This window comes from Schistocerca serialis, chromosome 6 (genome assembly GCF_023864345.2).
Source record: "Schistocerca serialis cubense isolate TAMUIC-IGC-003099 chromosome 6, iqSchSeri2.2, whole genome shotgun sequence".
Classification (NCBI taxonomy): Eukaryota; Metazoa; Arthropoda; class Insecta; order Orthoptera; family Acrididae; genus Schistocerca; species Schistocerca serialis.
In genome coordinates, this window is record NC_064643.1 from 92,295,513 (window position 1) to 92,317,005 (window position 21,493).

The 21,493-nt window shown below is 43.3% G+C and overlaps 1 protein-coding gene across 1 annotated transcript in view; it reads right to left on the reverse strand.

The window, feature by feature from the left end:
• Positions 1-5,212: 5,212 nt before the first annotated feature.
• Positions 5,213-21,493, reverse strand: part of LOC126484203 (UDP-glucosyltransferase 2-like) — a 61,398-nt gene continuing 45,117 nt past the window's right edge. Inside the window, exon 7 of the mRNA XM_050107616.1 lies at positions 5,213-7,329. Coding sequence (XP_049963573.1) covers positions 7,038-7,329 — 292 coding nt within the window. The 3' untranslated portion in view covers positions 5,213-7,037. The remainder of the gene's footprint in view (positions 7,330-21,493) is intronic.

A 21,493-nucleotide genomic window follows, 5' to 3' on the forward strand; every position in this document is an offset into this window, starting at 1 on the left:
CAGACGGCACTCGCGTGTGTAGCTGCGGGCGCGGCGAACCACAGCTCTGCACCAGCGGTGGTGAGGTTGCAGTGCCATGCTGTAAATTGACGCAGTAATGTGGAGTAGTTTGGCTGGGTGTTCCAGTCGTGGCACATTGTGCGGATGAACTGTATCAGCACTCTGTAATTCATCTCTTGGATTTATTTAGCCTGTTGCGGAATGTTGCCGCGCAGCCTGGGTGAATAGGGTTCACAAGTAGGCATGCAGACACACATCTCAGCCATTCCACGCCTGCTGTAGCTGGCAGCATCAGATGCACATCTACTTTCCGGATACTACTTCCCGGTTGTCGCCTTATCGGTTTGCGTCATTACTTCAAAATGGTTCAAATGGCTCTGAGCACTATGGGACTTAACATCTATGGTCATCAGTCCCCTAGAACTTAGAACTACTTAAACCTAACTAACCTAAGGACAGCACACAACACCCAGCCATCACGAGGCAGAGAAAATCCCTGACCCCGCCGGGAATCGAACCCGGGAACCCGGGCGTGGGAAGCGAGAACGCTACCGCACGACCACGAGATGCGGGCGTCATTACTTCATGGATCTCTGTGCAAATCTAGAAGGACCAGTTAGTCGTTGTTGATGGTTCTGTTAGCAATTCCGTTTCCTTATAACTCTTTCGTTCCAGTAGTCTTCTTGTCTTACGTTATTCTTTTCAATTCAGGCGGTTTTCAGTGAGCTAAATTCACGGGTATTCAAGTATTTATACAGTGTGCAAAGTTTGGAGACTCAACAGGATTTTTTTTTCTCCATTTTCCGTCCTTCTTGGTAGCTGTTTCAAGTTATCACTCATGTTATTAACTGATGTCGAACATAGCCGCGAAGTTTAATGACGCGAACTGCAGGAGTTTTTTTTTCTGTTCCCAACCGTTTTCATAGCGGATTTGTCCGGTGCTATTGAAGTGAGTTTTCATTGGTAAATTAGTGACGATTAGTGTAGCGTCATTCCTTCATTTTTCGAAGTTTCGATTATAATTTTGCAGTGACTTCCGCTGGTGGCGACCGTGTTTCATTTTATTATTACACTTTTATTATTTCATTTTACAGTGGATTCGTTAATTTTAATTGTGTTTTAACAGAATAAATTGTGAATTCTGCCAGATCCATGAATTTCATTTGGTAGTCAGGTTGGAAATTTTTGATATCGATCTAACACGTTCTTCCACCACAAGCTGGTGCTTACAGCCAAGAGCCAAACTTATACCCAATAGGCCAACTGGCGTTCCTTCACGTGCAACAGTTTTAGTTTCAAAGTAATTGCTTGTGTCACAGGAGCATTCTGTTGCATTTGAACCAGGTATAAGCACAAGTTTAACATTTTCAGCCCAGGAATCACTCATAGAGTTGTTTTTTTGTTTTTACACAAGGCTCCTCTTGCACTGTTTACGTGAATGACGTAGCATTTAACATTGTCAAGCAGAATTAGTAGTTTTTGGAGTCGATACTGCTGTTACAATAAATTCCATTAAAGAGAAAACCCAAGAAATTATTATTGTTTTTAACAAAGTTCTTTGAAAATAGCCACTCCTTAATTATGAGGAAACACTTTATATTTAGGTCTGTTCAACAAAACGAGTCTTACCAAAAACTAATGCAGTGCATGAACAAGAGTCAGTGAACAGTGTGAAATGCTCAACACTTTTGGGTCGACATGTTGATGGAAACTTGTGTAAGAAGCGTATTATCGACCTGCTCGAACAATTACGTTCCAATACCTTTGCTTTTCGTGTAATTGCTACTCTCGGAAAAAAACAAATCAATCTCCTAACAAATTTCGCATACTTCCACTCATTAATGCCTTACGGAATAATTTTGTGGGGCAAGTGATCATATCGACATAAAAGCGAACTCTAAGAATAATATGTGATGTTCGCCTGCAGCTATCTTCTATATATCTTTTCAGCGAACTATACATTTTACCTGCATGAGCTCCGAGCGAGCTAGCAAGCGAGAGAAAGAGAGAGAGAGGGAGAGAGAGATTCTATTCTAGTATTATGAAATACCTTTTACTTTTGTAGTTGTATCTCCGAACTGAACTCGTTCTTAGCTCTCAGACACACTAAATCATAGACTTCCACTATTTGGCGATACGTATTAGTGTTTCTATTAATAAAGATAAAAAGACTTACCACCTAAACTTATTTTAAAAAACAGTTGCACTTGGAGGATGATGGAAGATAACCGAAAAATACGCAATACGGTTATTGAAATACAAATAATGATGTAAATTTGGAAATAACGTTTTTTATGTACACAAAATACAATTCTGCAATTGCTGTTTACGCTGTTAAAAGAAGACAGAATACAGAAAAAAAAACAATTTGATTCGACAGGAAATCAAGTTTATTAACTTCGAAAGAAAGAACTGAAACAATTATTTGTTTATGTAGGAGAGGTGATTCGTTTTACATTTATCTGTATTCAAAAGTTACAAATAAAGTATTCGTTGTTGCTCAACACACCATTATGCACTTCACAAGATGCCAACAGAGCCAACTACATCCATAGCCAAAAATCTAGCAACACTTAACGATCTACTATTCTTTTAATTAATTGCATATTTTAATCGTTAGTATACGTTTGCAATAAATCACTGAATGTCTTTCACAACTTACGTCTAAAAATGTCAAAGTATGAAAACAATCTTTCTCCGTTGTGACTCACACGATCACTGAGAACGAACTGGATTGGATGCGGAGCATCACGGAAACATTTTGAAGCCGTTGATGCGTTGCCCGTTTAGTAGCATCACTCGACTGATGAGAAATCACAGTATTCCACATTTCCCGAATGTTCCATAACACCCATATATATATATATATATATATATATATATATATATATATATATATTAGCTAATAAATCGCAATTTTAGAATAATACTGATATCCATACTTACAACACTAGTAGAAAAAATTACCTTTGTTACGCATTACTACAGTCGTCGGCGTGTCAGAAAGGAGTTCAGTATGCATCATCAAAAATTTGCCCAAAAATATAAAATGTCTGGCAGGCACCAAAGTAAGTTTTAATCTTAACCTAAAATTATTTCATCTGACCAACTCTGTCTCTTCCATAGTCAAATTGAAATTAAAAATCGTGTAACCTGTAAGAAACTATTTTTAAATGTAATTACTTGAGTAGGTTTGAAGAATAATACGTTAATTAATATTAAAAGTAGTTATGTGCACATAACCTGCAAGCTGTTTCCACATCATTGCTATAAAATGTCGTTCAATTGATCTATGGAATATGTATCTAACTAATATTAGAATACGGCATCCAGGAAAGAGATAATGAAAGAGTCGTGTGGCATTGTGGGCTAGGATACGCTGATGCACACAGGTTGAGTCCCCGAACTGAAATGCCGGCCGCGGTGGTCTAGCGGTTTTGGGCGCTCAGTCCGGAACCGCGCGACTGCTACGGCCGCAGGTTCGAATCCTGCCTCGGGCATGGATGTGTGTGATGTCATTAGGTTAGGTTTAAGTAGTTCTAAGTGTGGTGTCACCGCCAGACACCACACTTGCTAGGTGGTAGCCTTTAAATCGGCCGCGGTCCATTAGTATACGTCGGACCCGCGTGTCGCCACTGTCAGTGATTGCAGACCGAGCGCCACCACAAGGCAGGTCTAGAGAGACGTCCTAGCACTCGCCCCAGTTGTACAGCCGACTTAGCTAGCGATGGTTCACTGACAAATTACGCTCTCATTTGCCGAGACGATAGTTAGCATAGCCTTCAGCTACGTCATTTGTTACTACCTAGCAAGGCGCCATTACCAGTGTATATTGAAATGGACATTATGTACAGTCAAGAGAGATGTGCACCGATTGTGGATTAAAGTTAAGTATTACATCAACTACGTACTTTATTTGCTACTATTAATTCCCTTAACTGTTCCAGACCCCACTCCAGTTTGCGTGAGCTTAAAAGCGTGCATTTCGGCCTCCTCTAGCAACACGGTTCTAATACTCTGGCAACACTTCACTAAGTTCAAGGGGACTGATGACCACAGATGTTAAGTCCCATAGTGCTCAGAGCCATTTGAACCCTAACTGAAATGGGTTTCCTTCCTCAGCGGTTACCGTGCTTTGTGTGAGAGTCTTAAATGCGTCTGTGATGCAGCTGTGATGGGAGAGTGTTTGATGTTGTGTGATGATGAGAGCAGGGAGACGGGAAGACCCGCTGCCGGCAAATAGCCCACTCCTCTCGAACAACATCAAGGGAAGTAAGGGAGCGACCGAACTTACCGTCCCCATGCTATGAATGGGTCGCTGTCGACGCTGTCACGTGATCTCACTCCACGAGACATTGTTCAGAGGTTTTGCATCCAAGCCGGGCCACTGGCGCAACGTCTGCTGATCAGGAACTTCATGCTACCTTCTCTACTCCCCTTGTCGGCCAAATATTGGCAGTGAAATTTTCTTCCACCTCCAGGATTCGATCCGGTTACCTCCCAATTCGGATATGACTTTACGAAATATTACTGGCAATGCAGACGAGACCAGACGTCGGTCCATCATGCCCCACAAACGCTTCTCCTCAACAGCGCTGTCAACGGTGCCCGAGCTTCTTTTAGGAAGCGTTTATTTCTGTCAGTATGGGAAAGGATGGCAGTATGTGGGAGCATCGAGTTGTCCTTATCGGTGAATAGGGCTGCAGTACAGCTTATGGGAGTTATTTTTGTGTAAGACAATTTATCCACAGTTTTTTGAATCTAGAGAGAGGACAGTATGACATGTACTGCCTGTATAACATGTAAATAAACATTTATGCTGGGTATTAGCTCAGAATGTTCGTTTTGACGTTGCAGTAGTGTATACACACAGGACAACACTAAATATTCTGCATCTTCTCTTTTTATTAGTATTATTTGTTACCAACAAAGACATTTCAGGCTTTGCTGTGGTCATTTTAATATGCGACTTTTCTGACTGAGAGACGTTGCGCGTTCTATGGAGGAAAAATTTATTTTCTTGAAGTCCACAGAATACAAAAGTCAAACCAATTCATATCAAAGTTGGAAGAGTGTATTTCCGTCCTTACACTCATATTTGACACTTGCACAACATACGTAGACGAACACACAGCTCACGCTCTATAATTTATTATCTTTAGCTTTCTAGAGCGACGGGACGGGTGGGGGGGGGGGGGGGGGGAGCGGCGTGCGGGAGGGAAACATATAAAGCACGATGCTGCAAAGACAAATTTTTCCTAATATACTCGTATCTGACGATCTGGACTACCCAGTTTCGTTTAACCGTCGTGAAATGTTACGACTGCGAAACGTTACGTGTGCATTAGCTGAAGTCTTCTGAGTGAGCGCGTCAAGTTTCCGTCATTTCCGACAGATAGCGTAGCCGCAGGACACTTTCAGATGGTGGCTGTAGATGATGTACGTTAAAAGCAGCGTGCCATCATTGAATTTCTTACTGCAGAGTAAGAAACTACGAGGAATTTTCATAAACGCTTGTGCAAAGTCTATGGAACATCTGCTGTCGACAGAAGTACAGTTAGTCGCTGGGCACGGCGCGTGAGTTCATCAGAAGGCGTTTGGCGAACCTCCACGATTTGTAGCGGTCGGGGAGACCATCCACGGCTGTCACACCTGACACACCTTGAAACGTCCCCTTAGAAAAATTAATGAATTACTGTGTTGATAAACCTCTTACATTATTTGATTTTCAAACAGCTGAGCAGAACTGAACGTACTCAGACATTTCGCATTTCGCTCTTTACCTATTCTGATCAACACTAAACTGACACACAATATTTTTAGCGAAACGCAATCTGACTTTCAAAAATCCCTACAAAAGAATGGCCTTGATTAATAATAACCTATACCTTTCACAAATCACTTACCTCACAAAAATCTTCGTTACTCGAACTACTGCAATACAGCGAGCGCCAATACTGCCAGTAAATAAAAGATTCTAACTACTGAAGGTACTAACTACTGATAGGCATAGTTAGCAAATGAAAGATTTTGATAGAGAACAAACAATGTATTTACCTTAATAGTGTTCAAAAGTCATAATATATATAGCAGTTCATGACATCCCGTCTTACAAATTTACTGTCTCTGATGGACACACGTCCAGATTATCCGCTCTCAAAACTCCGCCATTTCTCTCCCCACATCCACCACTGCTGGCGGCTCACCTCCAAGTGCGCAACGCTACGCGCTGTTAACATCCGACTGCCCACTACAATAGCGAATATTACAACAATGCTAACCAGCCACAGACTGCACACAGCACAGCCACAGATTTTCATACAGAGCGCTACGTGGCGTTACCAATATAAAAACATAAACAGCCTACTTACAGCCTGACATAGCCCCCTCGGACTTTCACTTGTTTAGGCTATTGAAGGATGGCATTCCTGGAAGACATTTTGAGCACGATGAGGAGATGATTCACATAGTGAAGCACTGGCTGCACCACCAGGACAATGACTGGTACCGACAGGGCATACACGTCCTTGTCTCGAGCTGGAGGAAGGTCATAGAATGGAATGGAGATTACGTGGAAAAACAGGGTGTATGGAAAAAACACCATTCCTTCATGTGTGTTGGTTGGCTCTGAGCACTATGGGACTTAACAACTGAGGTCATCAGTCCCCTATAACTTAGAACTACTTAAACCTATCTAACCTAAGGACATCACACACATCCATGCCCGAGGCAGGATTCGAACCTGCGACCGTAGCGGTCGCTTGGTCCCAGACTGTAGCGCCTAGAACCGCTCGGCCACTCCGGCCGGCCCTTCATGTGTGTATTTCTCTGTATGTTCAATAAAGGATTGTTGAAGAAGTGAATGCGGTGCATTGCTTTCTGGCCAACCCTCATAAAAACAATGCAAAAAGCATAATTTCAGCACTGTACGGCAACACGTATAACCAGCAAGGAACATTCCACTCAAAGTGTACGGCTTCACCTGACATCTCTCACGATATTTTATCGGGCCGTGCAATAGCACTGCTGACTGTTGCTCAGTTACTCTTGATTTTCTTCCGCTGCGCTCGGTTGCCGGCTAAGAAAGGCCCGAGTATCCAGCGCAGACCGGCGTAGACGGACGCCAGTGCGAGCAGTACTGTCGCCAGAATCAGAGCGGCGACGTCTAGCAGCAGGTACTGGTACCAGGCCAGGTCCAGCGCGGCGGACCTCAGGTGCAGTGCCCCCTGGTGCCTGATGACGTACTCCACCCAGTACACCGCCTCCTCCAGCGGCGGCCGGGGGCGGTCCCGGAACAGCTGAGACAGCTGCTTCATGCGCTTCCTGTAGCTGAAACAATGGAGATGGCGGCAAAGTGGTCACTGTGTACTCTGCGTAAGACCTGAGGCAAGTAACTAATGCGAATTGCGGCGTTGTACTGTATCTTTATACAGGGTGTTACAAAAAGGTTACGGCCAAACTTTCAGGAAACATACCTCACACACAAAGAAAGAAGATATGTTATATGGGCATGTGTCCGGAAACGCTTACTTTCCGTGTTAGAACTCATTTTATTACTTCTCTTCAAATCACATTAATCATGGAATGGAAACACACAGCAACAGAACGTACCAGCGTGACTTCAAACACTTTGTTACAGAAAATGTTCAAAATGTCCTACGTTAGCGAGGATACAAGCATCCACCCTCCGTCGCATGGAATCCCTGATGCGCCGATGCAGCCCTCGAGAATGGCGTATTGTATCACAGCCGTCCACAATACGAGCACGAAGAGTCTCTACATTTGGCACCGGGATTGGGTAGACAAGAGCTTTCAAATGCCACCATAAAGGAAAGTCGAGAGGGTTGAGGTCAGGAGAGCGCGGAGGCCATGGAATTGGTCCGCCTCTACCAATCCATCGGTCACCGAATCTGTTGTTGAGAAGCGTACGAACACTTCGACTGAAATGTGCAGGAGCTCCATCGTGCATGAACCACATGTTGTGTCGTACTTGTAAAGGCACATGTTCTAGCAGCACAGGTAGAGTATCCGGTATGAAATCAGGATAACGTGCTCCATTGAGCGTAGGTGGAAGAACATGGGGACCAATCAAGACATCACCAACAATGCCTGCCCAAACGTTCACAGAAAATCTGTGTTGATGACGTGATTGCACAATTGCGTACGGATTCTCGTCAGCCCACACATGTTGATTGTGAAAATTTACAATTTGATCACGTTGGAATGAAGCCTCATCCGTAAAGAGAACATTTGCACTGAAATGAGGATTGACACATTGTTGGATGAACCATTCGCACAAGTGTACCCGTGGAAGCCAATCGGCTGCTGATAGCTCCTGCACACGCTGTACATGGTACGGAAACAACTGGTTCTCCCGTAGCACTCTCCTGACGTGGTCAAAGTTACCTTGTACAGCAGCAACTTCTCTGACGCTGACATTAGGGTTATTGTCAACTCCACGAAGAATTGCCTCGTCCATTGCAGGTGTCCTCGTCGTTCTAGGTCTTCCCCAGTCGCGAGTCATAGGCTGGGATGTTCCGTGCTCCCTAAGACGCCGATCAATTGCTTCGAATGTCTTCCTGTCGGGACACCTTCGTTCTGGAAATCTGTCTCGATAGAAACGTACCGCGCCACGGCTATTGCCCCGTGCTAATCCATACATCAAATGGGCATCTGCCAACTGTGCATTTGTATACATTTCACTGACTGCAAAACCAGGTTCGTGACGAACACTAACCTGTTGATGCTACGTACTGATGTCTTGATGCTAGTACTGTAGAGCAATGAGTCGCATGTCAACACAAGCACCGAAGTGAGCATTACATTCCTTCAATTGGGCCAACTGGCGGTGAATCGAGGAAGTACAGTACATACGGACGAAACTAAAATGAGCTCTAACATGGAAATTAAGCGTTTCCGGACACATGTCCACATAACATCTTTTCTTTATTTGTGTGTGAGGAATGTTTCCTGAAAGTTTGGCCGTACCTTTTTGTAACACCCTGTATTCAGTTACCTACCGTTCTACACAAACCCGCAGTTTCTGCTAATACGATGGATCCCACAGTCTCTGAGAGTACGAAGGACTCCACAGAACTCGTAGTACGTTGACAAACTCAGTTTTTTTCTAATATGATGGAATCCACAATTTCTGTTAGTATGTTGTACCATACTGCTTCTTCAGGTACATTGGAAAGTGTAGTTTCTGCTAGTACGGTTTAACATGCCGATTTTTATGCTGGGACACTGGAATCCGCACTTTCTACTAATATGGTGGAATCTATAGTTTCTGCTAGTATGTTCAACCCCACAGCTTCAACTAGTACACTGTAAACTGCACATTCTGGTAGTACCGTGGGACGTAAATTTCTATTGGGATATTGGAACCCATAGTTTCGACTAACATATTTGATCACGCCTTTTCTGCTAACATACTGGAATCCTCAGTTTCTCCTAGCGCAATGGAACCTGTACTTTCTGCCAGTACATTATAAACTGCAACTTCTCTTAGAACAATGGACCCCACAACCTCCACTAGTATAATGCAACACGCAGGTTCTGCTAATATGTTGGAATACGCAGTGTTGATAAGACTATGAAACCCATAGTTCGTGATAGTATACTGAATCCTGTAGATTCTGCCTGTGCGTTGGAAATTGTAGTTGCCACCAATAGAATGTAACTCGCGATTTCTGTTATTATCTTGGAAACCAAAGTCTCTGCTCGTATGTCGCAAACTACAGTTTCTGCTGGTGTGTTGGAACCCACATTTTAAGTTAGTGTGTTGGGATCCGCTGTTTTGGCAACAGTATGGATCCCATAGTTTCTGCTGGTATGTCCAATCCTCCAGTTTCTGCTACTACATTGAAAACTGCAGTTTCTGCTAGGAGGATGGAACATGGCCTTTTCCTTTCTGCTCTTTTAGAATGTTGGAACCTACAGTTTCTAGACGGCGTACTGGCGGAAGTAAAGCTGTGAGGACGTGCCGTGAGCCGTGCTTGGGTAGCTCAGATGGATGCCGGCACGGTAGCTCAGCGTGTTCGGTCACAGGGTTAGCTGCCCGCTGTAATAAAAAAAAACTGAGTTAATGGATCAGCGTCGAACTGAAACGGGTGTCTTGCCACGTCCGGCCCGAACAGATACAACGAACAAATAAAAAACGAAGAAAATGAGATTAAAAAAAAATAAAAAAGATGATAGAGCACTTGCCCTCGAAAGGCAAAGGTCACGAGTTCGAGTCTCGGTCCGGCACACAGTTTTAATCTGCCAGGAAGTTTCACCTATAGTTTCTCTTAGTACATTGGACTCCACAGTTTTCCTAGTAAAATGAAATCCACAGCTTCTGCAGGCATGTTGAACCCTGCTGTTTTTGCTACTTACGTGGGAACCGCTGTTTTTGCTACTTCTATGGAACCTACAGGTTGTATTCTCCTAGTATGTTCAAATCCACGATTTGTATTGGTTTACTGGAACTCACGATTTTGTTAATACGATGACACCCATAGTTTCTGCTCGTGTGTTGAAACCTACAGTTTCTGATAATACGTTCGACATCGAGCGTTTAACACCGGAATGATGATATTTGTCCCATTGATACATATTAAAAATCCAATTTTCTCGATATCCTTATCCGTTTCCACGATACAGAGATTCGAAGTTACCCGACGTGTACACGTAATATACAAGATTATAGTGTGGCATGAGCTGAAAACGTAGTTTATAAACTAACTTAGAACGGATAAAATATGCTATAAAGTGTATCCGTTATCATCACAACAGTTCTGGGAATCCCAAGCTGTTTGTGCGTTATTTCAGTTTCACGCAATTCGACTATCAAAATTTCACTGACCCATAAAGTGCTTTTCATATGACTGACATGCCCTGCTGTAGGAAGGAAATGAACGGAACCAGCGGAAAAAAATTCTCCTATCGGAGCAAAAAACAAAGCGAATATGCTTCTGTTTAAAAGGATCTCTGACTGAAGAGTGGGATACCAGCTTCCTCATCCTACCTTTCTCAGCACTTTTAAAAATTTCACGAATATTTTGGCATGCGAACATATTAGTGTTTTTTACGTTGGAGGAGAAGGAGACAGTTGCTGTGGTGAAAAAAAGGGAAAAGTAATAAGCGGGCAGTGGTTGTGGTATGGAAGGAGCGAGGGAGACAAGGGCAGTGTGAAAGAAAGAGAGACCCAGTGGCAGTGACAGAACGGTGCAAGGAAAAGAGCGAAGGAGACAGCGCCAGTGGGAGAGGAAAAAGAGAAGGAAGTGGGAGAGAGGCAGTGATAACGAGAGACGGCGTCTACGACAATGAGAACGAGGAAGAGGGAGATAGTGACAGCGAGAAGAGGCAGCAGTAGTGGGAAGGAAGGAATGAGATAGTAGCAGTACGAGCGACGAAGAGGGAGGGAGTGATAGCGAGAGGACAGTGTCAGAAAGAGAACAAAGGAAACCGTGGCTGTGAGGCAGGAGACAGTGAGAGTTTGAGAGACACAAAGAAATAATGACAATGAGTAGGGCTAGATGATCGATTGAGAATGGGCAAGCACGTTTGGATGGGTTGAAAGACTTACAGCGATGGGCTAGCGTCTGTGAGTCAGCTGCAGGCTTTGAGAGAGAGAGAGGCGAGCTGCACGTTGAATATAGCGCGAACGTGTCCGCATTAAACAATGTTTAAAGGCGCTGAGGAAGACAGAACTAGGCAGCAGGTACTCCCTTCGCATTTACAGTATTTTAATTAAATAGGAGCACACACGCCGTTTTTGTGCTCCGAAAGGGGCATATTTCCGCTGCTAGCAATATCAACTTGAGCAACTGCGCTATAAAAGTTATTTAAGAGAGATAGATAATGCATTGCTGTCTCCAGGATTCGAACGCGGACTCTGTAGGCCATCTCAACATCCTTTGGCTGCCTTACCATCGTTTCCGACAAAAATTCAGTTCAACACCACGAAAACTCACGAAAATTACATCGTCTGGGACTCGACTGCAGGACCTACAAGTTACACTGACGGAGATTACAACCTGATACCTTGGGTGCAAAATTACAGACATGAAGACACTTGATCTTTAGGGGAGGGAGAGCACATGGGGCTTGTTGCGTCCCAGTCCCAGGACGTTCAGGGAATAATTATAGATGTATGACCTTGAATTTCAACAGAAAAAGGAGTAGAGTCTGAGGTTGCTGCATCAACGTGACCCTATTTTAGTATTCCCATTCCCACACTACTCAGTTTCCGGTATCTCATAACATACTGTTTTGAGATGTTTCATCGTACACCCTGTATAGGTTTTCTTTTTATTCCTCTTTAAGCTGAACCATTTTTTTTTTTAAAAAAAAAGAAACTTAGATACGCGCAGCATAGTCGTAACTTGCTGCCGCAATGATATGTCATCCGAATGGGCCGAAAAGACAAACTAACTTGAATTCCACCGATCATACGGGTATGGTTGGTGGGGACTTCAACCTTCCCTCGATATGTTGGCAAAAATACTTGTTCAAATCCGGTGGTAGGCAGAAAACATCTTCCGAGCTTGTCCTAAATGCTTTCTCCGATAATTATTTCGAGCAGTTAGTCCACGAACCCACGCGAATTGTAAATGGTTGCGAAAACACACTTGACCTCTTAGCCACAAACAATCCAGAGCTAATAGAGAGCATCATGACTGATACAGGGATTAGTGATCACAAGGTCGTTATAGCTAGGCTCAATACCGTTTCTTCCAAATTCACCAGAAACAAACGCAAAATAATTTTATTTAAAAAAGCGGATAAAGTGTCACTAGAAGCCTTCCTAAGAGTCAATCTCCATTCCTTCCGAACTGACTATGCAAGTGTAGACGAGATGTGGCCCAAACTCAAAGATATAGTAGCAACAGCAATTGAGAGATTCATACCTCATAAATTGGTAAGAGATGGAACTGATCCCCCATGGTACACAAAACAGGTCCCAACGCTGCTGCAGAGGCAACGGAAAAAGCATGCGATGTTCAGAAGAACGCGAAATCCCGAAGATTGGCTAAAATTTACAGACGCCCGAAATTTGGCACGGACTTCAATGCGAGATGCCTTTAATAGGTTCCACAACGAAACATTGTCTCGAAATTTGGTAGAAAATCCGAAGAAATTCTGGTCGTATGTAAAGTACACAAGCGGCAAGACGCAGTCAATACCTTCGCTGCGCAGTGACGATGGTACTGTTACCGACGACTGTGCCGCTAAAGCGGAGTTATTCAACGCAGTTTTCCGAAATTCCTTCACCTGGGAAGACGAATGGAATATTCCATAATTTGAAACACGAGCAGCTGCTAGCATGAGTTTCTTAGAAGTAGGTACCTTGGGGGTTGCGAAGTAACTCAAATCGCTTGATACGGGCAAGTCTTCAGGTACAGATTGTATACCGATTAGGTTCCTTTTAGATTACGCTGATAAAATAGCTACCTACTTAGCAGTCATATACAACCGCTCGCTCACCGATAGATCTGTACCTACAGATTGGAAAATTGCTCAGGTCGCGCCAGTGTTTAAGAAGGGTAGTAGGAGTAATCCATCGAGCTACAGACCTATATCATCGACGTCGGTTTGCAGTAGGGTTTTGGAGCATATACTGTATTCAAACATTATGAATCACCTTGAAGGGAACGATCTATTGATAATCTGATTTGATCCATTATAAATGGTTTTTGAAAGCCTGCGACAGTAGATACAATAGGTTTGTTTATAAATAAATAAATCTTCTGCTACCAGTCACGATTTTTCTTTATTTTACTATTCGCACGACGCGTTTCGAGAAATAATTCCCTTTTTCAAGTGCGTTTTTTGATGTGTGTTAAGCCATTTCTTTTGATGTGAGTCTGCTTCATTTTGTTGACTTTTACTGTAATATAAAAGAAACGCGATTTTTAGTTGGGTATCAATTCTTTCTGTGAGGTTAGTGGCTAAAGTTTGAGAACAATTTGTACTTACAGTTTTCTAATGGTCCATTTGTGTAGAATCTCACACACACTTAACATCACACACAACTTGTACATTTTACACATCGAAAATATCTTATATAAACAAAACAGTTACAAAGATCTTCTTACAGGTAGTTCACAGAGATAACATTACAGGTCTTCCACAGATTATGACATGCCTTTGTACAGAGGTTATTTATCTTTATAATTTGGCTCATGAATTACTTATATTGATTTTACAATTGTGCTTATTTCTATGTTTTACTATTTTTATTTAAGTATATTATCGAAACATCTGAAGAAATTCACTGATTCACTTTCAAGTTTTTCATTTAATATTTTATCTTCATATTTTCTGTAATGTGAATATATCTCCAGTCCTTCAAGCAAATCCATTTTATGTCCTTTATTTAGTCGGTGGAGTACTTCGACGTTTTGCTCTATTTTTCCAAATGGGTGTCCTGTATTATGTATGTGTGTTGCTATTGCTGATGTAGTGTGTTTGTTGTATGTGTATGCTCTAATGTGCTTTGTGTACCTGGTGTTGATATTTCGGCCTGTTTGTCCTACGTAGAACTTGGAGCATTCCTGGCATGTTACTTTGTATATTCCAGAGTCTGAATATGGATCATCATTACACTTTATATTATGTATTGGTTTTTGGTGTAGTTGATTGGATGTAGAAAACCCAACTTTTACTCTGTGATTTTTGAAAATATTTGAAATCTTCTGTGATTCATTGCCTATGTATGGAATGCTAGATATATATTTGTTTTTCTCTTTTTCTTCTGTGGTGCAGTTTGTACCTGGGTTTCTCTTCACTTTGTCTTAGGTTGTGTCAACCATGGAAGCATTGTAACCATTGGCAACTGCAATCTTCTTCACTGTGTTTATTTCTTGTTGCATATTTTCCTGGTTCAATGGTATTTTTGTTGCCCTATGCAGCATTGACCTGTATGCTGCCTGTTTATGGATATTTGGGTGACCTGAGGTTGCTGGGATTGTGGTGTCAGCCATTGTGCTTTTCCTATAAATTTTGAATGTGCATGTGTTGTTGTGTCTTGTAATATTTAGGTCCAGAAAGTTGATACTTTTATTTTGCTCATGTTCCACTGTAAATTTGATTTTCTCATTTAGATTATTGAATTATCAGTTGCAAAGCGATTTAGAAAAATTGCTGTATGGTGTGGCAGGTGGCAGTTGACGCTAAATAACGAAAAGTGTGAGGTGATCCACATGAGTTCCAAAATAAATCCGTTGGAATTCGATTACTCGATAAATAGTACAATTCTCAAGGCTGTCAATTCAACTAAGTGCCTGGGTGTAAAAATTATGAAGAACTTCAGTTGGAGAGACCACATAGATAATATTGTGGGGAAGGCGAGCCAAAGGTTGCGTTTCATTGGCAGGACACTTAGAAGATGCAACAAATCCACTAAAGAGATAGCTTACACTACACTCGTTCGTCCTCTGTTAGAATATTGCTGCGCGGTGTGGGATCCTTACCAGGTGGGATTGACGGAGGACATCGAAAGGGTGCAAAAAAGGCAGCTCGTTTTGTATTATCACGTAATAGGGGAGAGAGTGTGACAGACATGATACGCGAGTTGGGATGGAAGTCATTAAAGCAAAGACGTTTTTCGTCGCGGCGAGATCTATTTACGAAATTTCAGTCACCAACTTCCTCTTCCGAATGCGAAAATATTTTGTTGAGCCCAACCTACATAGGTAGGAATGATCATCAAAATAAAATAAGAGAAATCAGAGCTCGAACAGAAAGGTGTAGGTGTTCGTTTTTCCCGCGCTGTTCGGGAGTGGAATGGTAAGGAGATAGTATGATTTTGGTTCGTTGAACCCTCTGCCAAGCACTTAAATGTGAATTGCAGAGTAATCATGTAGATGTAGACCGTACCAAGTAGAAAATGATGGCTTAGAAACTTGGTTACACTCAGGCTACAACATGCTAAGTGTGCATCTACATCTCACACGGACGCCATGGTGTGGCGGAGGGTACTTCTCTACTTTCCTCCCTCCTGTCTTCCGTTTCTGAGTGGTCCGTGGGAAGAACGACATTCGATGAGGAACCGTGCGAGCTAGCTCTAATTTCCCTAGTTTTCTCGCTGTAGTTCCTGTGCAAGATGCATATGCGAGGAAGTAGTAAGTTTCGGGAACCTTTGTGGAAGCATGTTTTCGGAATTTCAAGAGTTAACTTCTCTGTGATATTCAGTGCCTCTTGAGTAGCATCTGACACTGGAGCATGTTGAACGTCTCCGTAACGCTCTTGTGCTTCGTCTACTAAATGAACCTCTGGATCTGCTCTATGTCTGCTATAATTCCAAAGTGGTGAGCGTCAGAGACCAATTACCAGCAGACAAGAATCGGTCGACCTAGTGCAGTAAGAGCCACTTATTTCCTGTATGAAATGCATTTCCTTACAATTCTTTCCAGAAATGGCAGCGTGGCATGTGCTCTTCCTACAAATAGTTTTGTGTTTTCATTCCGTCATAGGCTACTCCAGTATTTTAGACATTTTACTATTGTTATTGTTTCCAGTGACTTATCGGTAGTAGTGTAATCGGACCGTAACAGATCTACTCGCCTATTTACGGTGAATTCATTACACTCATTTACGTTCAGTATCAACTGCCACTCCCAGTACCAGTCAAACGAATACCGTCAGCAGTCTCCCTGCATTTCGCTACACTCTTCTAGCGTTGCATCCTGTATACGAGTACAACAGTATCTTCATGGGGCTTCTGGCGTTATTCACGAGATTATTTACGAAGGCATTTCAAACGTTAATCTGCGTTTTGTTAACTTTTACTGAATGCTGTAGTACACCGCAAAGCATTGCAGTATTTATAAGGCAGTATTTTGAATTTTCAACATAGTCACCAGGGCACTGTAAAAAACGGCCAGAAACGTTCTAGTAATCTTTCAATTTCTCGACGATAGAAATGCAATCACTGGTCATTAGAGAACTGCTGTGTGAACGTCCTGATGGGTCGAAAATTTGCGATTGTTGCAGGCCAGTTCCGTGATTGCCTGAATATCGCCCACGGTCGATGTCAACAGCCTTCCTTCCCGATCAGCGTCAGCCACGTCAGTGCAGACTTCCTCACGTTGATGGCACTAGTTCACAACTGCTGGACACGACACACCATTTGGTCCATACGCCGCCAGGGTTTCACTATATAGATGTTTTGCACACAAGAATTATATTGTGTTGCGCTTATTGTCTGCAGCGCAGCAAGTCTGTGTCTGTTGGAAGCTCAGAGCATTTACTCTCTTCTGACAATGTTCTGCTCTTGTTGTGCAGTGGTCATGGGGTCGCACGACACGTGTAACTCACGTTTTTAAGTTGGACTGTATACACACGGTGTTTCACAATTCATGTTACACACTTCTAAAGGTTGTAGAGGGGACTTAATAGATCAAGTTTTACAAGGGAACCCGTGTTCGGGAACGTCATCCAACAACGCTACAGTGTGTCAAAGTTATACTCGGCAGCGCCTGTGGATGTTCGTATACAGGGTGTTACAAAAAGGTACGGCCAAACTTTCAGGAAACATTACTCACTCACAAATAAAGGAAAGATATTATGTGGACATGTGCCCGGAAACTCTTAATTTCCGTGTTAGAGCTCATTTTAGTTTCTTCCACCTACGCTCAATGGAGCACGTTATCATGATTTCATACGGGATACTCTACCTGTGCTGCTAGAACACCTGCCTTTACAAGTACGACACAACATGTGGTTCATGCACGATGGGGCTCCTGCACATTTCAGTCGAAGTGTTCGTATGCTTCTCAACAACAGATTCGGTGACCGATGGATTGGTAGAGGCGGACCAATTCCATGGCCTCCACGCTCTCCTGACCTCAACCCTCTTGACTTTCATTTATGGGGGCATTTGAAAGCTCTTGTCTACGCAACCCCGGTACCAAATGTAGAAACTCGTGTTGTGGACGGCTGTGATACAATACGCCATTCTCCAGGGCTGCATCAGCGCATCAGGGATTCCATACGACGGAGGGAGGATGCATGTATCCTCGCTAACGGAGGACATTTTGAACATTTCCTGTAACAAAGTGTTTGAAGTCACGCCGGTACGTTCTGTTGCCGTGTGTTTCCATTTCATGATTAATGTGATTCGAAGAGAAGTAATGAAATGAGCTCTGACATGTAAAGTAAGCGTTCCCGGACACATGTCCACAACATATTTTCTTTCTTTGTGTGTGAGGAATGTTTCCTGAAAGTTTGGCCGTACCTTATTGTAACACCCTGTATACAGAATGATTCCGTGATGGTGTTACAAACTTTCTAGGATGATGGAGAAGGATAAATACAACAATTTGAGATAAGGTTCCCTGTACCGGAAACGAACGAGTCTAAAGTTGTAATCGAAAACCGTTCTGATATCCATGACAGTGGAATACATGTTGTAGCGTAAATTTTAGGGTAGTCAACTTTCAGAGGTGCTAGTATGGACCAAAACGAGAAAAAATGTCCAGTTAACATCGGCTCTAAAATGCATTCCTGAAGAGATATGTGCACGTGTTCAATAAAGAAGTGTTTCACAGTAACGAAGATGAATAGGTGCTCATAGTTCCCCAGGTATGAATTTTAGAGTCAATGTTTACTGGACTTTTTACCTTGTTTTGGTGCGTACTACCACCTCTCGAAGTTGCCTATCAAACAATCTTACCAAGAACAGTACCAGTTTATGTAGTCCATTGTTGTCAGAGGTATCAGAAAGGTTTTCACTTATAACTATCGACTCTTTCGTTTCCTGTACAGCGACCCTTACCTGAAACTGTTGCATTTATCCTTCTCCATCATCCTAGAAAGTTTGTAACGTCATCACGGAATCATCATGTGTACTTACACTACTGGTCATTAATATTGCTACACCACGAAGACGACGTGCTCCAGACGCGAAATTTAACAGACAGGAAGAAGATGCTGTGATATGCAAATGATTAGCTTTTCAGAGCATTTACACAAGGTTGGCGCCGGTGGCGACACCTACAACGTGCTGACATGAGAAAAGTTTCCAACCGATTTCTCATACACAAACAGCAGTTGACCGGCGTTGCCTGGTGAAACGTTGTGATGCCTCGTGTAAGGAGGAGAAATGCGTACCATCACATTTCCGACTTTGATAAAGGTCGGATTGTAGTCTATCGCTATTGCTGTTTATCGTATCGCGACACAGTTGCTCGCGTTGGTCGAGATCCAATGACTGTTAGAAGAGTACGGAATCGGTGGGTTCAGGAGGGTAATACAGAACGCCGCGCTGGATCCCAATGGCCTCGTATCACTAGCAGTGGGGATGACAGGCTTCTTATCCGCATGGCTGTAACTGATCGTGCAGCCACGTCTCGATCCCTGAGTCAAAAGATGGGGACTTTTGCAAGACAACAACCATCTGCACGAACAATTCGAAGACGTTTGGAGCAGCATGGAGTATCAGCTCGAAGACCAAGGCTTCGGTTACCCTTGACGCTGCATCACAGACAGGGGCTCCTGCGATGGTGTACTCAATTACGAACCTGGGTGCACGAATGGCAAAACGTCATTTTTTCGGATGAATCCAGGTTTGGTTTACAGAATCATGATGGTCGCATCCGTGTTTGGCGACATCGTGGTGAACGCACATTGGAAGCGTGTATTCGTCGTCGCCATACTGGCGTATCACCAGGCGTGATGGTATGAGGTGCCATTGGTTACACGTCTCGCTCACCTCTTGTTCACATTGACGGCACTTTGAACAGTGGACGTTACATTTTAGATGTGTTACGATCCGTGGCTCTACCCTTCATTCGATCCCTGCGAAACCTACATTTCAGCAGGATAATGCACGACCGCATGTTGCAGGTTTTGTGCGGGCCTTTCTGGATACAGAAAATGTTCGACTGCTGCTCTGGCCAGCACATTCTCCAGATCTCTCACCAACTGAAAACGTCTGGTCAATGGTGGGCGAGCAACTGGCTCGTCACAAAACGCTAGTCACTACTCCTGATGAACTGTGGTATCGTGTTGAAGCTGCATGGGCAGCTGTACCTGTACACGCCATCCAAGCTCTGTTTGACTCAATGCCCAGGCGTATCAAGGCCGTTGTTACGGCCGGAGGTGGTTATTCTGGGTACTGATTTCTCAGGATCTATGCACCCAAATTGCGTGAAAATGTAATCACATGTCAGTTCTAGTATAATATATTTGTCCAATGAATATCTGTTCATCATCTGCATTTCTTCTTGGTGTAGCAATTTTAATGGCCAGTAGTGTACATACATTTACTGGCGCCGTCGCCTAAAACTTTGATTCTTTGTAACGTCGTTGGATGGCGGTTGAAGACATTGATTCCTCCTAGAAGTGTGTAACATGAATTGTGCTACCGCGTAAACTCAAGCGCCAGGACGCCAGTCGGGAGCGAAAGAGAAGAGAGTGTGTGAGAAGAAGCCAGCCAATCGCACGCTGACTGATCTCCCTGCCAGGACCACAACGCGAGAGCATCGGCTCCTATGCGAAGAAGATATAAGCGCCACGCCCGACTGGTGAAGCAGCTTCACGATTAGAGACTTGGATATCAGCGTCAACGTTAGGCACTTCGATAGCAGTTTAGGAAAGACATTTGTCTGTTAGAGATCAGTAGTCACTGCGAAGACTGGTTATTTCGTATGTCGCCCTTTGCTTGCGGCACATCTTCGTAATTGCCGAAGTTAAGTATTGTATTTGGTCAGGTGTGATATAACTCATTAATACGAGTGGTTTGATTGTTAGTCCAGTGAACCGAGTAGGCAGGATTCCTGGACAGAATAAATTGTGGTTCAAATGGCTCTGAGCACTATGCAACTTAACTTCTGAGGTCATCAGTCGCCTAGAACTTAGAACTAATGAAACCTAACTAACCTAAGGACATCACACACATCCATGCCCGAGGCAGGATTCGAACCTGTGACCGTAGCGGGCGCTCGGCTCCAGACTGTAGCGCCTAGAACCGCACGGCCACTCCGGCCGGCAATAAATCGTGAAACACAGCGTATACTATAATGAGTATTGTTCCCATTCCGAACATTAGGGTTGTCACGAAGTGTCTTTAACATTTGTCGATTTCATCCCCTTAAGAATCACACTTTGAATTATTATGAAACCCTGATTTCAGTCATAAATCTTGTGCGTACTCTTCTGTTGTGTACATAGTTCTGCATAGTTCTTTCCCACTAGAGCACGCCCTGCTAAGCACAACAGCGCAAGCGCAGCACTCGTCCGTTCCGCACTATGAGACGGCGCTGCCTTAGAGACAGACCAAATTCTGCTTCCGCCGATCCGCGTATTAATATGTAACGCAGCCAATGAGATTGCTGCTAACGTAGAACCTTTTCTCCTCGCGGATCACACTCACGCTTTGATACCTGAACACGTGAGGTATTATAATGAGTATACAGACCTCCAATTAGTCAGTCTGCATTAGTCTGTACCAGTCTGCATTTGCCTGCACCAGTTTGTGCCAGTTTGCATTAGTCTGTACCAG